Source organism: Acanthaster planci, linkage group LG13 (assembly GCF_054643075.1).
Source record: "Acanthaster planci isolate LZ-2023a linkage group LG13, COTS_SCS, whole genome shotgun sequence".
NCBI lineage: Eukaryota > Metazoa > Echinodermata > Asteroidea > Valvatida > Acanthasteridae > Acanthaster > Acanthaster planci.
This window is the reverse complement of record NC_141789.1, coordinates 13013431-13030131: the sequence shown is the minus strand read 5'-3', so window position 1 is coordinate 13030131 and position 16701 is coordinate 13013431. Positions and strand designations below refer to the sequence as shown.

Genomic DNA, 16701 nt, shown 5'->3' with positions numbered 1-16701 from the left:
TTCTCTCTGTTTACATGTGAGTCTGTTCTAGTCTGGACAGAAGCCTGGTTGTCTGTCTCAAGAGAGTGGCCTTGACTTTTTGGTATCTGAAGGCAGGAAATGGCAACCATTATCTGGCCTGACTGTCGTGCTCCATTACCATAGTGAAGCATCTGTCTAGACCATTTTGGCCTCAGCAGCTTATCATTTGGAGCTGATCATGCCCAGGGTCCCTTTTTTTAAAAATGAAAGACGAGGAGAAAGTGGGTCACATTTGCAGTGACCTCTCATCATGGAAGCAAAAGGATAAAAAGAGTTCATGCTTTATCATTAAATTGGCGTTCCGAATTTTTTTTTTTCGAACCAAACTTTGCACCCACAGTTCATAGACCAAGGGAGCGACAAAGAGAAGGTTTTTGCAAGATGCAAAGAGATGGCCAACGCAATGGATATGGTAAGTGAATCCACCACGAATGCAGTAGCGCCGACAAAAGAAGTCCAAATTTAGCTTTGGTTTTTAAAGCCTCTGTATTGTACAAGTCAGGCTGTGTGGAACAATTAACCGGCTACAGCTGGGAAAAGAGCCCATGGCTGTGGGAAGTGGCCACAGCCGTTAGCCAGCAGGCTAGATGTACTTGGCTCCCAGCTGCCGATTTCAGTGTAGATTCCTCTGCCTATTTCCCCCCCCCCCAGATCTATCGTCAGCTGAACATGCGGGTGGCCCTGATCGGGGTGGAGGTCTGGGACGAAGGGGACCAGTTTGACGTGAGCACCAATCCCACACTCACCATGCAGTACTTCCACCGCTGGAGGAAAGAGACACTCCTCCCCAATGTGTACAACGACAACGCCCAGTTTGTCACGTGAGAAATTAAACTCGTCCCGTGCTGGTATTATCAGGGCTTTTGCAAGTCTATTGTAAAACAATCTCGTTACGGGTCATGTGACAAGCCGTTCTAATGAACTGTGACAAATATATTCCTTTGTTTTTGTTCTTCTCTTTGGTTTTACATGTATGTGGCTTGTGGGATTACATTTCCGTCAGTGAGAAACTGAACATTTGGTATCAATTTCTGTTCTCCCTTTTATCTAAACTATGTTATTTAGCGGTGAGTCACGATCCATAGTCCATCAAATACTCTGCACATGAGTCATCATCATGAGTCATCATCATGAGTCATAAATGATAAATGTGATTTAAAACTTAGGGATGTCATCCTGAATCATACTTTTTTCCGTTATATTTGAAGAAATTTGTTCTGTATTTGGTTGTGGTATTTTCAACCATAGGGAATAACATATAATCAGATCAGTTTTTGCTATCGTCATATTTTTGGAGGGACTGTATTTCACCAGAAGAAATTACTCTGATCAGGTCATGGACCGCAAGTTTACTCTGATCTAGGTCTACCAGACCTATTTTACCCGTCAGCCCCTGACTGCAATGAACAGATCTATTTTGGCATAAAAAGGAAGGGTTTCGTTCGGTGACACAATTTAAATAATTGTTAATGTTGCTGACCAAAAAGTGCTGAAACAAAGGCATTATTTTTTGCTGGAAGTGAGATTTGTCAATGTAAAATGGAGGTGTGCATATTCTTGTCTTGTTTTTTTAGAGGCAAATCCTTTGATGGAAGCACTGTTGGTATGGCTTCTTTGTCTGTCATGTGCTCACTTGACCGATCTGGTGGGGTCAATGAGGTGAGAAATAAGCTATTCGTGTCAGAAACACGCAATGCTCCCCCCCCCGAAAAAAATGAAAAAGGAAGAAAACTTAAGATGAAAATCAAATCAAGCAACTCTGTATTGCAGTGAAGGCGACTCATGCAGTTTCTCATTTTGCAGGTTTAGGTCAAAATGTGATTTAAATAATGATAGTTAGCCAAGGAGCAAATGAAAATCTGTTAATTTCTTAACAGTAGGGGAAGGTCTCAAATATCGTGTGTTTTTCCTAGGCACGAATGCCAGACCTATTTTTGTCTTTTCAAAATTCTTTCATCGCTGTTTCTTTTGAGAAATTTTTCTGACGGGGTTTGAACGGCCACAGGCAATTTGGAAGCGAATCAGGGCAAGATTTTTTGTAGAGGGATTTTTGTCTTCTCTACATCCATGTCTGGATATGTCCAAGGTTATGACACCACCGTTTGTTTTGGTTTTTTTTCCAATGCCTCATGTAGGACCATGGGGTGAATGCTGCCGACGTGGCATCCACCATGGCACACGAAATGGGCCACAACATGGGCTTTGTGCACGACACAGAGGACAGAAACTGTCAGTGCGATGCCCCAGCCAGCACTGGGTGCGTCATGGAACCCTCCAGCGGGTGAGTAACTCGTGACTCTACCCTCAAAACTCCAGAAAATGCCTTGTGTCCCAGCCCTAAAACTTGGCTGTCTGACTGGACCTAAACGTTTTAGGATGATTTAGTATTATTTGTTCATGCATCTCGGTTAAAAAAACTTTCAAAAGTGATCATTACTCTGCTTCAAAACTAAAATGGTAATTTATGACTCGTCTAAAAACTCGAATGAATGAATTAGAGACTCCTCGCTCATATTTTAAAACTTCAGGAAAGTGTGGCTTGACTTCCAAATGTGAAGAAATAATTTGTGATGCAGCATATCAATTTTGAGTGACCCAACACTCATCCCTAAAACTTGAGTGAGTGACTTGTGACTCAGCCTCAGTCTTGGAGCCAGTGACTTATACCATCGGCATATGTTTAATTTTGGTCTTTCATGATCTATGGCATTTTTCCTCACTTTTTTCCCAACAGTGCAACTGAGCTGTCGGGTTTAAAATAAAATGCCAGTGTTTTGGAGCGTATATTTTCTCGGTGCCCAAGCACTGACATTGAAAAAACATATCACATAAAACATATTGGAATATTACCGTTACTGTGCAGAAATGACGGTGTAAATTGCTGGTGCATTCAATGTCACTGTGTTCAAAGAAACTTTCCAAGAGGAAATGGTGGTTGTTCTTCCTGTTTCGCTCCCCGTGATGGTCAATCGATTAACGGGAAAGAGGATGTGCATTCTTTGTTCGTGGTTTCAGCAGGAAGTGCAGAGGCCGCAGCGGTAATCACTAGGACCGCAGAGTGCCGATGAGAAAGTTGTTTGTCTAAGACCATGACGTTATATTCTGCAGCATTTTGCCTTATAAGGCATTCCAAGTTTTAAGTTGAAACCACTAAAAAGATGTTAAAGCAAGGTCTGCATGCCTTAAGTTCGGGGATGGATTTTTTTTTCTCAAAATTTCTTTTAATCACAAGCTTAGACTCTACCTCCAGCTGTCCCCTGTACTTCAAAACCCACCTTGTTCTTTGTAGAGAGTCGCTAGTATAACTCGACACAAGCCTTTAGGCCCCCTGGAAAGTTGAAGTACAGATGTGCAGCACTGATTTTCAGGTTGAGGATGTTGGAGGGCTTCAGGACAGGTTCCGGCAAAGAAGTCCTGCTCGTTGATAAGCATTCTCCAGCATACCATCATTTGCAAACCAAAAAAACATAATAAGATCCCGCAGGCCGAACACGCCATACCGGTAGTAATACCTAAGTCGATGGAAATATTTTGTCTGACAATGCAAACTTTCAGCATCAACTACGTGTGCTGAAAAAGAAGTTAGCACGGTATGGGATCACACCTTTCCTCTCCACTGCTAACTTAAACTTATACATTCATTCACTTCCACGTGACCCCCCATCCACCGAGACTGATAGCATACAACCTCAGTTGTCCAACAACAACCCCCCCTCCCCGAAAAAGTATCTGCACACATGTTCAGTCCTTCCATGTATCGGACACACAAGCCTGGTTAATTTTGGAGGGACAGGTACCATACAGTGTTGATGTTGGTAAAGGTCATCACATAATCACTAGCGTTGTAGCTTATACCATTGCAAGGCAAGACACAAGACCAGTCTCAAGTAGCAGGGTGAACAGTGACAAAGGAGTGCTTTTGTCACCGTTTGGTTGAATAGCTTGTGTCTCAAATTCAGACTGGAGATCTTGTGTTGGTCTTGGGATTGTCTTGTAGGGACTTGTGATGGTTTTGACCACAACCTTACAATTGTCAGTGCTAATGAATCTCAAACGTCTGTTTGTCGGTCCGTGTGTCTATCTGTTTCTCTGTGTGCATTTCTCTTTTCAGTTCCATCCCGCCCACCATCTTCTCCTCCTGCTCCCAGGCCGACCTGGAGGCCGCCTTGCTCAAGGGCCTGGGAGCATGCCTCTTCAACTACCCCAAGGAGATCTTCCAGGGGCCGCACTGCGGCAACGGCTTCCTGGAGAAGGGCGAAGAGTGCGACTGCGGAACTGTGGAGGTCAGTGGAAGGGGACAGGTGTTTTCCTAGATGCCCTGTGGCGCCAGTTTTGAACTCAACTCTGTGTTTGTCCAACATGTTTGGTCATGCAAACGGGATGTTAAAAACAGCAGAAAATTTCAAAGTCCCTGGACCCCCTGTTTTTTTCACCTCAAGTCAAATGCACAGGTGTGATATTCAAATTCTAATTGCTGAACTAGACTTGGAAAAAATAGTGTTCACGAGGAAAAGCAGAGCCTTTGAAGCTGTTGAAATTTGGCTCTCTTCTCTGCAAAACATTGTGGCCGTGTTGCCTTCCTGCGACATCTGATTGGATGAGCTATCAAATCTGCCCCACCAGTAGTAGTACTGCGCCCATTTGCGCAGGTGCAGGTATTTAAATGATATGAGTCCTAAGCCAGAGGTCACACACAGACAACAGTTACTGCTTTTTCTGCTTGGAAAATAAAAAAGCCTGAATTTGCACGAGTTCCAGCCAATTCATACTTGGTGTGAAAGTGAACGTAAATGCGACATTATTAGATCAGATTAACCTTCGGGCTGTGAACTCGCAAAAGTTGACCATACCTCAGTTCAGGCATATTTGCCTGCGGGTGTTTTGCGACGTCAGATTCGTTGTGATTTTGTGTTTGCCGGGAGGATGAACCAGTTTCAGTGTCGCCGCTTATGTCCTTGAATCTGTCTGCTTCTTAGGAGTGTAAGAACGAGTGCTGCGTGCCTGAAAGATGCATCCTGCACGAGAATGCGACCTGTGCCAACGGGGAGTGCTGCGAGGACTGTCAGCTGAAGGAGGCGGGCGTGCGTTGCCGCGACGAGGTCAACGAGTGCGATCTGCCCGAGTACTGCACGGGCATCGATAACGAGGTGAGCGGGTCGCTCTCGGGACCTTGGCCCCAGAAGGTTTAAGTGGTAAAAATGACGATTACGGCATCATAATGCCACGAGAGGCCCCCGATGCAATATTGCATGTGAAATGGAAGGATGTAATTCAAGAGACCATGTCTGTGAACAGGCTTCCAAGAAAAACATACTCTTTTTTCCAGAATGTGAACCCCAGAGTGTTTGCATGTGCACAGTTTGGTGACGAAGACATCATGACAGGGATAAATGAAGTGGAAACTAATCACAGCACCCACCTCTTGACATTATTTTGAGAGCATGAAGTTACACGCACCGTGCCTCCCACTGGGATTTGAACCTCAAATTGAATCCAGCAGGTTTCACAGTAATGTCTCTTCTTCTAAACCTCGGTGAAATGGTCCAAATTGTTTGCATACGTGTTACAAAAAATCCCTAAACCTCGATGAGCTTACTTTGAAAGGGATCTTGAAAGATATTTGGTACGAAATTGACCTGGACAAAATTGGAAATATGATAACGGTCTGTTTTACATTTTTGTGTTTAACCTGTTAGTGTCCAGGCAATGTTTATCGACAGAATGGGGAGGACTGTAAGACGAGTGACGCCATTTGTTACAACGGCCAGTGCGTGACCTATGATGATCAGTGCAGAGCCTTGTGGGGAAATGGTGAGAAATGCGTCCCACAGCCATGTCCCAACTTCTTGGCTATGACTGAAAACAATGCGCACTTCCGTAGAAAACAAATGAAGTGGCTTATTAGAAGTTTCCGTAGGCTTGTGCATTGTTTCTAGCCCTAGCCATGTAACTCAGGCACAGCCCAAGATTAACGTGGCAGCCATTTTGGTGATCACTGCATGAATATTCGTCGAACCATAAAATAAGCGTTACTCACAACGTACATTTTTATACACATATATGCACGATTAATGCACACAACACAGACTGTAACATGCACATTTGGAACAATTAGGCCAAGGCTGTACGCCGTGCTACTGCTGTGCTGAATTCAAATAATTCAATATTTTAAGGTTTGGCGTTTAGCACAGTTTGGTTCAGCAAATTGAATTTGGCATGACAAGCCCTTTAGCTTGACAGGGTATGCTGCGCTATCGTCATTCCACACATCACAGCACTGCTCCATCCAAATTCAGCTTTTAGCACAACTGCTGTGTTGCTGTGCTATTGCCACACTCATTATAATTAAGTTTCACACAGCAGTAGCATGGTGTCTAGTCTTGGCCGTAGTCTTGAATGTAGAGATTTCTTAGGCTGTTCATGCTTTGCCAGGTTCAGAGTTTAAAAGTGACAACAGAGGGGAGCATTCAAGCATTTGAAATTTGGGCTGAAATTTCCAAATTGCTTGGTTATGAACGGGTTTCGTGATAAGACGCGATGAGTCCGTAAAACAGCCAGCCTGTAGATCCTTAACGTAGAGGGTGAAACAGTGATTGATATTTTCCCGGTGACTCTGCAAACCAGGGTTTATTCTTTGCTTGCTTCATCTTGTCTGTTTCACTTGGTTTTTTTGGGTTTTTTTGGTTTAACCAGGAGCCACAAATGGGCATGAGCTGTGCTATGACTTCAACGAGCAGGGATCCAATCACGGGAACTGTGGGATGGACGAGAACGACAACTTCATCCGCTGTCCAAAGAGGTAAGCTTCAAGTATTGAAACCCAAGCCAGTAACCAGATCTTGTGCCTGCACTTTGCCTTGACATCTTTCATTCCCTGTTGCCAGTGCATCTGACCGCGAGAGTGGTGGGTCAGGATAATTTGACTCTCTATTTGTCATTTGGTGCCTTTGCCGAACCAAACCCATCAATATTCATGAGCCAATTATCATGAAGCCGCTCTGCACCGTTTTCTCTACGCCTGTTTAACTTGAACCTTGTGTTGTCGGTCCTCCCATGCAGGGATTTAAAGTGCGGTAAGTTGATGTGCGAGGGTGGCGCTGACTTCCCCATCATTGGCTCGCTGGCAAGGGCCAGCGTGGGTTATCGCTTTGACTCCCAAGGAGTGAGGCACACCTGCAAGTCGGCCGGCATCGACCTCGGGGACGACATCCCGGACCCTGGGTACGTCGGTGATGGCTCCTTGTGCGGAAGCTCCAAGACTCAGGTGTGACTTTCTGTTTTTCCTTCTTTGGCTAGCGTTGACTGGTGGAGTCCTGTAGCCAGGTGGTTCAGAGGCCTCAGACTTAAAGGCCTCAGACTCGTTGGCCTCAGACTTGTCAAACTTTGAATGATTGTAGGTTCAATTTTAACCTGTGAGGTTCTTGAGTGGCTCAGTATCCCTCGCAAGACATTTTGCTGATAACTGTATCTCTTCATCTGTAGCAGGTGAAAATCTGCAAGTACAGCAATAGTCATTTGTGTTTTGAGCTGTAAGTTTCTCTGAAATAGCACCAGCAAGCTGAGTGTTCCCCTGAGGCGATCACCGAGAAAACTCGACCGAACTGAGTGGGTTTCGAACCCGGGTCGCCGCTTGTGAAAAGCTTAGGGGAAAAAAATGACGTTTGCATTCAGTGGGATCTGAGCCCATGATTTTTGGACAGACATGAGACCTCCACAGCTCTTTTGAGAGATAGAAGCTGAAACGTTATTGGAGCCTTCAGTATCAATGCAAATATCCGCGAGGTTTTTCCCCCCCCCCGTCGATGGAAGCATTCCAATTTTTCCCTCCTTTGTTCTGCCCAGTTATGTTTTGAGACGAGCTGCGTCAACAAATCCGACCTGAACATCAGAGACTGCCCCTTCAATTGTTACAACCATGGGGTGAGTAACATCAGGAAAAAATATTGTTTGCCGTGTTTTAGTCAAAGTTTTTCTGTGAACAGACTCACAGAGTCTCAATTCCTTCACGAAGAAGCCGAGATCTTAGATCCTTGTTTCATCAGTGCACAGATTTTCATTTGCAAGCATTGTATTCTTTGTTTCAGGGTTCCCAGCCTTCCTGGAAATCAGGAAACAGCTGGGACATGAGTTTTCCCTTTTCCTTTTCCCGATTAGGGAAATATGAGGGAGTTAAAAACTGCCTGAAAACATTGAAGAGTTTGATCAGTCAAAAGAGAAAGTGATCAGTCTGTTACGTTCTGTCTCCTGTCAAAACAGCGTATCCACTGGAGGATTGGCCATGTTGGCTTTTTAGCGGAAATGGGTGGAAATAATTATCCTGGACTCTTCATCTTTCCATTTTTGGAAAATTCATCCGGCAGAACTTGCGGGAAAAAAAGTGAGAAATAAATCCTGGGAACCCATTCTGTGTGTGCTTGTGTTAAGATTTCTCGATATTTTGTCCTACTGCGCGCAGTTCCCCTGTTCAATCTCTGACAGGTGGAGTGACTGTTCGTTATGACAGGTGACGTCCAAAAATCTATACCCAAAACTCTCTGCTTGTGATCGCTGTTATGTGCTACAGCACCTTGGTAAAAAATGTCAAGCTAACTCTGTAAGGACGAAACCCTCAGATACTAGAGGAAAATGCCCACAAGCCACAAATGCTTCTGAACCCCATGAAATGTGCTAACCGTCAACCGCAGAGTTTTCTGCCATAGTTCAAGATTTTTGCGAGCAGTATCCAAAGTCGTGATATTGGGTCCCAAAAAGTGCCAAACAGTGGAAGACCAGTCAATCAGTTTTTATAAACTTCCATAAAATTTACCAAGCCACCAATTTAACGCACCACCAATGCAGCTATCACTTTTTCAATCGGCACTGCCACTTTCATCACCACCACCACCACTATGTCTTGATCCCTCCTCCCCTACGCTGACTCCTCCCCCCCGAACCATTAGAGAAGCACCAGCGCCATTGTCTTGAGTTGTTACCATTTTGAAAAAGTTAAAATTACCCCTCTGTTTATTTCCAGGTTTGTAACAGTAACAACCACTGCCACTGTGATCCCAAGTGGGCCCCGCCCTTGTGCAAGAGCTCGGGCTACGGAGGGAGCATCGACAGCGGACCGGCGCGACCCCAGGGTGACGGTAAGCACCCCCCCCTCCGCTAAGAAATCACCGACTGTGGCTTCATGCATGCATGCGTCATCGACGCCTGTGTTTTGTGTCTAGCCGCAGCCGTAACATTTGGACACACTCAGACTCACCACATTTCTTAAACACTCGGGCACAGTCGTATCACAGCTTCGGCGTAAATCCTTGTTAACGGCCGTTTTGAACATGGGAATGCTGTTGGATCATTTCGCGGGGAGCACTGTTTCATTTGGGAATGTTAGCTTGTCCAATGGAAAACAGTCCTGAGGGCCATTTTGAAATGTTGAATCCTACACGAACAAGTTTTTAATACATAATACCCTTTCTGCCCATGCCCACTTTATAGAACTAACGCTCTACATAGATTGGCCACAAGAACCTGATTCTGCAAATATGAAGTCCTTAATAAGGCAGGGAGTGTTTACTCTTTTCAGGTTTTTCATACATCAAACAGCGGTAGATAATACTGCCCAGGCCCAGCAAGTGTAGGTGAAGTCCTTGTGTGACTGCTATTTTGTGTCCCAAAGAATGAGGCTGTAAAGTGTGCTGTGGTTATGGCCCTTCCCACTTGAAAATAAGTGTGTGTTGCCAATGTGCAACCTATGGCATGCTCTACCGTGATGTGCATGTGTGATAGGAGATTTTTGTAGCATGGAGAATGGCTTGCGTTTATATCGGAAAGAGTGCTTGCCCACTCAATGTCCAGGACAATGCCTGTGAGTAGGGGCCACTGCAGTGCTTGGAGCAGGCTGTCTGCGGTGAGAGTTGCCACAGTGTTGTGGCCAAGACTGCGGCGTCCCAGTGGATGTGCATGATTTGCATGCTGGGATTTGTGGCAGGAAAGAGATGGCTTGTCAGCATGCAGTGTTGAATCGAGGAGGAAAGGGGTTCACTTAGAAGTGTGTTCGGAGACGTTCTCCCCCTGTCTTGACAGCCGCCGAGTTGACACATTATCCAAATTAAATGTGTGGTCTTCAAGACATTCCAAAATTCCCCCTTCCCTACCTTAAAAAGAATAATGATGATGATTTTTATCCGTGTTACATGTTCAGCACAGGAAACACCCTAAAATCCGACTGATTTCCATTTTTTTTTAATCAGAATTTTTGACATTTGTAACTTTCGTCCTTTTTTTTTTTACTTCCCCCTTCCATCTCCCGTCTTATCCAAACCAACCCTGCTTGGAAATTAATCAACCCGTAATTTGAGTCTTTCCCTCGGTTTCACCCCTTCCTCTGTTTCCCAAACCTCCTTTCCACAGCTCCCACCGTTCCTCCACTAACATCTGACAAGTCGGATAATTTGAACCCCGACTTCACGGACCATGACAAAGGTATATGCAGGCTGTGTAAGCACTCACCCCCCCAAAAAACCCAAGAAGTCACCAAACCACTTCCTCACTCATTCAGCCATCGTAGATGAATTGTTTGCATTGCATTGAGCATGATAATCTTTGTTCATATCATCTAGCACGCATTCACACATCCACTTCCCTTCGACAGTTTTGTTTGATACCTTCTTCCCTGTATAGTTTTGGAATTGGAAGTCTCACTTGCCACAGTAGTCAGCCTGTGAATTGTACCCCTTGCTGGGCTTAACGCACCAAAGTTTGATGAAATTTGTCACAACTTGCTGTGCGACCAATGCATTAAAATGCGACATTGGCAGAACTGCGCTTTGGCCGCAGTTTTGTGCTGTCAGCCCGCTAGTTTTTGTCACATGCAATGCACCTGTCGGCACGCAGTAGTTCATGCACACCGTTGACGGCGTGCACACACGATATCGTCGGCGAGGGAAGAGCATCACGGCTTTCCAAATGCAGATTATCAAAGATGGGATTATTGTATTTATGTTTGCAGGTCTGTTGCAGCATGTCTTTGTTGGGTACAATCAGTCATTCCGAGAAATAGACCCACTGCTCTGTGCAGTGCTCTGCTCTGTGTCTGTTGTTCCTGTTGGAAATCTCGGCCTCCATATCACATTTCAGGAGAAATCTTCCGTAACCCAGGATTAGAGAGAAAAAGTAATCAGCCAATGGCAGAGGAAGCAACGGATCTTGCCAGAAGATGAATCATTCGTGTAATCTTTCAGCAATTTACACTGATGGACTGATTGTGCCCAGCATATTCTTCACATTGGTGATTGGTTTTTATCCACGTAATTGTCTACTAATCTGGATGTCGAGAAACACCTGTCTTTTTCCATCAGCTTTTTTTGGAACTTTTTCAATTTTTGTCTTAACCACTTCCTGCCGGGGACTCCGGAATCAGAGACGTATGGTTTATATGCGTGGTCGGGGTCTCCAAACTCGGACAAAGGAAACAGGGCCCTGTAACAAAAGACCGTACTCCGAACAAAAGACCAAGCTGCTGGGCATTACCGACATTTTTCACCCTCAAAAGTGGTGATAATCCAGCCTTGTTTTGAAACCGTATACCAGGGTTTGGGGCATTGAGAGCGAGTGGATTACCACCGGGGAAAAAAGCACTCCACCACTGCAGCGATGAGCCACACAGCACCGCTGCACGCTAATCTGGCCCCTATTGAAAAGAGGTCAGCAGTGCACTGAGCCAGGTTCGTGAACAAAAGAAAGTTATATAACACCGCACGATTTGGGCTCTGTTTACAAGGCTGCTGGCGTGGCTGAAATACTCAGGCGTCAATGAAGGTCACCTGTCAACTTAAGAGTAGTGCCTAAAGATTACTTCGTGCGGCTATAAACGACCGTTAAATGAAATGATGAATTTTTGAAGGATTTTGAAAACGGAAAAAATGATAGTCATGCCGGCCCAGCATCATCAACATTGAAAAATGCCCTGGCATGAAGTGGTTAAAAGCCTTACTCGCTGCAAAAACAAACGAGAGTGTAATTTTTTGTGCTTGCAAATTTGTAGATGGTGATCCCATATCAGCTTGATCAGATTTCACCAGACACTTTTTGTAGCGTCACTTTTCACTGCAATTGCGTGAGGTCCGAACTGGCCGCAAGTGCAAGCGACTCGGCATTTCCAAGCCATCTGTCTCTATCCGCCAGTCTTCTTGCAGTGACCTTTATCATTTACTTTTAACTTTCTGATTCATCCTTTAATCCTAATCCAAAATATTTGAGCACAAGGACATTCTTGAATGCCAATTGTCAAATGCCAGTGTAAGGAATTCTTGAAAAAATTGTTTTTGTGAAGATCTTACCCAAGTCTTGGGCAAAAAACTTCTGAGGGAGTTGGGAAACCTGTGCACACAGAGCAGCAAAATGTGACTGCCAAACCCTGGGCTGTCGCGGCTCAGACTGTTTGGCGCCCTCTTTGGTATGAGTACTGATCCAGTGGGTATATGTTGCTGTTGAAGCAGAGAGCCGTTCTACCTTGCCGTCATAGCTATAGCTCTTGCCCTTTTGGGGCCCAATTTCATGGTAAAGACTCGCTGATACCCAGCACCACCCCCCCCCCAAAAAAAATCAGTGCTTGCAGTTGGGAGGCCAGCAGGGAGTTTGACAGATATTCGAACATCTAAACTTTCTTTGTATTTACCGAGGAGTCTGTGCTATCAATCTTTGTCCCTTTTTAACACCATGACTGTGGCTGCAACACATATTTTATTGATGTACTTGTGCTCCTCTTTGTTGCTTTTTGAAAAAAGGAAATATTATCTTCAAAGTGTACCTAAAACCAGAGAGTTACAAATAAACGGTAGCAAAAGTGTTGCATAATTTGAGTTTACTTAACAACACATAGTATACAAACTCATCCTGTTTTTTCCTCTCTTGTAATTGAATATGGTTACTGGATTTTAATGAAAAGAGAAGACCTTCCGCCGTCTAATCAGAGTTCGATTGCCGTGTTGTTGGGAGCGAATGGGTTTTTGTCAGGTTTTGTCGGGCTATTTTGTCTCAGAATTGTATTGTTCCTGGGACACAAAGTGCGTGGGTTTAATTTGTCAACATGAGCGTTACGCTGCACCCGAGTCTCTCGTCGAGAGCTACGTGTGGGTCTAGGTCTTCGCTCCATTGTCAATGCGTGGAGAGGCCTCGACAATAGATTTTCGGACAGGGCCGTAGTCTCTGAGATTGGGCTGGTCATTTAGCAGCAATTTCTGGAATTGGAATTGAAACTGTGAACATCACCAGCAATTATTTCAGCTTTATGTTATCAAATACGCTCCGCAGTGCAAGAATACTGCACAGGATTTGACTTGCATGCACTTAGAGATACAAACAAGAAGACTAGTTTGATAATAGCTTCATCCTGGTGCTCTCGGTCAACTTGTCTTGATGTAATTAACTAGGATGAATGTGCTGTTTTCCTTCTTTTTTTCTCTTAACTTTGACAGAGGTTGAGGCGTACAACAACACGATGGTGGCACTGCTCGTCGTGTTCTTGGTGGTCGTCCCCGGGCTTGTCTCTGGCGGAATAGCGGCATTCATCAAGAGGCAGAAACTGCAACAGATACTCTGCAAGAAGAGGTATGTCGGTGTCCGTGTTGGTCACCTCCCGTCCTCTTTTACCCTCTGCCTGAAAAATGACCTTCGCGTTGGCTTTGTTCTTCTCTCCAAACCGACCTCCCTCCCGCAGGTCAAGATGTATGTCCTGTCCCCATCTATGACGTTCGCTCTGACGGTTTCAAAAGGGGGGACGATTCCGTGTTTTGTTATGTTCTGTTCTGTTCAGCGACCATTCCATTGTATTTGTTGAGATATTGCTAAAGAGGGTAGTGGCCTGAAGTTGGGTGGTGGCCCAATTTTTCGTGACTTTGGGCTTGTGCGGGGAGTTCTCAGCTCCTAATGAGACTTGCAGTGATTTACAAGCTAAACATACCCAACTCGGCCTGTTTTCGGGTGCTTGCTCAGTGCAATCCTTCTGGGATTCGCTGCACAGAAATAAGCCCCTTTTACCAGTCTTTAAAGTTCACGAAAAATGCATTTCTCTTACGTGAGATTTTGCTTTTTGACCTGCCAGTTGTCAGGATGTCTTTTTAACTTGGAAAAAAAACAACCCAGAAACGCAAAGAAAGAAATATCTGTTTTGATACAGTAGCGTCCCGCCAGTTGCGTCGCACCTGCAACGGCCCATATACAAGCACGACATCAAACGCCCCAGTAGGCAAGGGTAAGTTGGAAGGTGGTCCTACCATCGCTGTGCATCATCCATTGGCTATCTTGCCGGGTGCCACACCCTCCTTCCCCCTGCCCCACGCATTCCGTCATGCCTCCTTTGTTCCCTCTCATGTTGTCTCTTTCAAACACCCCTCCCCTTGCCACTTCACTGCTCTGCCATCCCTAAGGGGGGGGAGGATGCATGATTGCACATGCAAATGTATTGAATGCCGAATGCTGGCTTTTTTTTTTTTTTGTAATTTTTATGTGGAAACATTTGAAAAGATGAGAACAACCATGATTAGAAACTCCATGGGAACTATAAACACCAAATTTCAGATTCATGTTGTTTTCATTTAGCGTTAGACGGCGCCTCCCTCCCTCTCAAAAAGTTGAAATTGTGCCAGAGCATTTTAAAGTTTGTTTTGTGCTGCAAAAAAAGACGCGCTACACCGTTGTTCCATTAAAACACCTCATACCAGAATGAAGGACATTTTTATGTTGGACGTAAATACTGCTCAGTTGGTTTAACAGCTGCCGTTATGATCATTGTGTGTATTACGTTTACTGATTTGCAGCCGTTTCTATAGTTAACGTTTCAAAAACAAATTGAAACACACTGTACAAAAACTTAAGTGGCAACTCCTGTCTTGGAAGGCCCCATTCTGAAAGCTGTCGTGTGTATTGCAGTCAAAACCAATCAACAACAAAAGTGAACATCTCCACAGAAATCAATCGACTAGAAGAAAGTGCATGGCATCGCAAAATGCATGAATGTGTAATGCCAGCTTGAATTCAGTTCTGTTTAACTGGACTTCATATTGATATATTATGAAGTAAAGAGTCTCCCCACCTGTTTTTGCCAAACCACTGCCAAGAAGTATCATAATTTTTTAAGTTAAGAGTGAAGTGAAAATTGAATTTTGGAACTTGAGTGTAGGTTGACTGACATTTTAAACTGGTTTTTTTTAATACCTAAACTTTTGACCTGAAAGTTAAAGAAATTTACCCAGGACTGTTTAATTTGTCAGACCATTGATCACAGAGCTTGGGAAACATTCCACCAGCAATGAACCTGTTTTGCTTGGGAAATTGTGCTGTCTAGTCTCAACAGGAACAGGGGGCCAAGGTTGACCCAGGCCATTCAACTCGGCTTACTAACATTCCACTGAGGGTTCTCGCGCCACATTCTTGGGTTACGGATTTCAAGATGATGCAGCGAATAGTCAAGGCTGTGGTGGGAGCTGTTGGCGCAATTGAATTCGGGGCCTTGCAGGGTATGTGGGCTCGACTCACTTGTGGTGTAAATCGAGTCCAGCGGAGTGAACTCAAGAGCCACTCTAAGCATAGACGCAGTTTGTGGGAAACAGAGCGGACCAAACACTCCTTCCTGTTTCCTTGAGATTCTATGTGGCGATTATTTGCTCGGAAAGTGCATGATTACCACCGCAGCTGAAGAACCAGTTTTCACTAGCCAGAGTTCATGAAATTTGGCATGGAATGTTTTCTGTGTTTTGTTTTTATTGTTTGTTCGGCTGTTTTTTGGCAAATTCCTGCACCAAGCTGTTTGATGGTTTTGGCTTCTCATGCATGTAGCATGTGTGTGATGTAAGTGATTTCTGCTAGTTCGGTTTGGTAACGCCATGGAAATTGCATAGTTGTTACAGTGGAACGCCGCTATAACGAACACAACGGGGTCCACGCTAAATGTTCGGTACAGTGGTCGTTCGGTATATCGCAATTAACTGCCGAACGTTTCGTTGCCATGTTGAATAGCGCCCTCTCTTGTCAAACTGAAGTGTACCCTCTCGTGATACTATGATTTGCTGTTTTCCTGATGTTTTGCCATTGCATTCACGTTTGAGGTTTCTAGAAATGTATCTGTTAATTGTTTTTCTGTTTTATTAAATCTTGAGTTACAAAATTGATATTTAGTTTATCCTAAAAGGTGTGTAGCTACTGCTCAGGATCGATCTCTGAGGCATGCTGTGGTGAATCTCGGTTGATTTGCAGCTGCGTAGTGTTCTTTAGGTTTTGTGCACAAAATATTGGGAGCCAAGGACGATGTTCGGTACAGCTGAATGTTCGGTATAGCGGTGTTCGGCATAGCAGTGTTCGGTATAGCGGTGTTCGGTATAGCGGTGTTCGGTATAGCGGTGTTCGGTATGGCGGTGTTCGGGATAGCGGTCTTCGGTAAAGCGGTCTTCGGTATAGCTGTCTTCGGTATAGCGGTGTTTGGTTTAGCAGTCTTCGGCATAGCGGTCTTTGGTATAGCAGTCTTCGGTAAAGCGGTCTTCGGTATAGCGGTCTTCGGTATAGCGGTCTTCGGTACAGCGGTCTTCGGTATAGCGGTCTTCGGTATAGCGGTCTTCGGCATAGCGGTCTTCAGTATAGCGGTCTTCGGTAAAGCGGTCTTTGGTATAGCGGTCTTCGGTATAGCGGTCTTCGGTATAGCGG

General features: G+C 44.7%; 1 protein-coding gene across 4 annotated transcripts in view; it reads left to right on the top strand.

The window, feature by feature from the left end:
• LOC110983384 (disintegrin and metalloproteinase domain-containing protein 12-like) overlaps positions 1 to 16701 on the top strand; it is a 41011-nt gene that overhangs the window by 18981 nt on the left and 5329 nt on the right. The window contains exons 8-21 of one of the 4 annotated variants that reach the window (XM_022242610.2): positions 362 to 433; positions 673 to 842; positions 1596 to 1680; positions 2157 to 2302; positions 4133 to 4304; positions 4998 to 5168; positions 5718 to 5832; positions 6715 to 6820; positions 7081 to 7285; positions 7864 to 7941; positions 9035 to 9149; positions 10417 to 10488; positions 13482 to 13614; positions 14186 to 14257. In XM_022242610.2, the coding sequence (XP_022098302.2) occupies positions 362 to 433; positions 673 to 842; positions 1596 to 1680; positions 2157 to 2302; positions 4133 to 4304; positions 4998 to 5168; positions 5718 to 5832; positions 6715 to 6820; positions 7081 to 7285; positions 7864 to 7941; positions 9035 to 9149; positions 10417 to 10488; positions 13482 to 13614; positions 14186 to 14257 (1712 nt within the window). Of the gene's footprint in view, positions 1 to 361; positions 434 to 672; positions 843 to 1595; positions 1681 to 2156; positions 2303 to 4132; positions 4305 to 4997; positions 5169 to 5717; positions 5833 to 6714; positions 6821 to 7080; positions 7286 to 7863; positions 7942 to 9034; positions 9150 to 10416; positions 10489 to 13481; positions 13615 to 14182; positions 14258 to 16701 lie in introns of all 4 variants that reach the window. The other 3 variants (XM_022242608.2, XM_022242612.2, XM_022242611.2) reach the window with 3 other exon arrangements.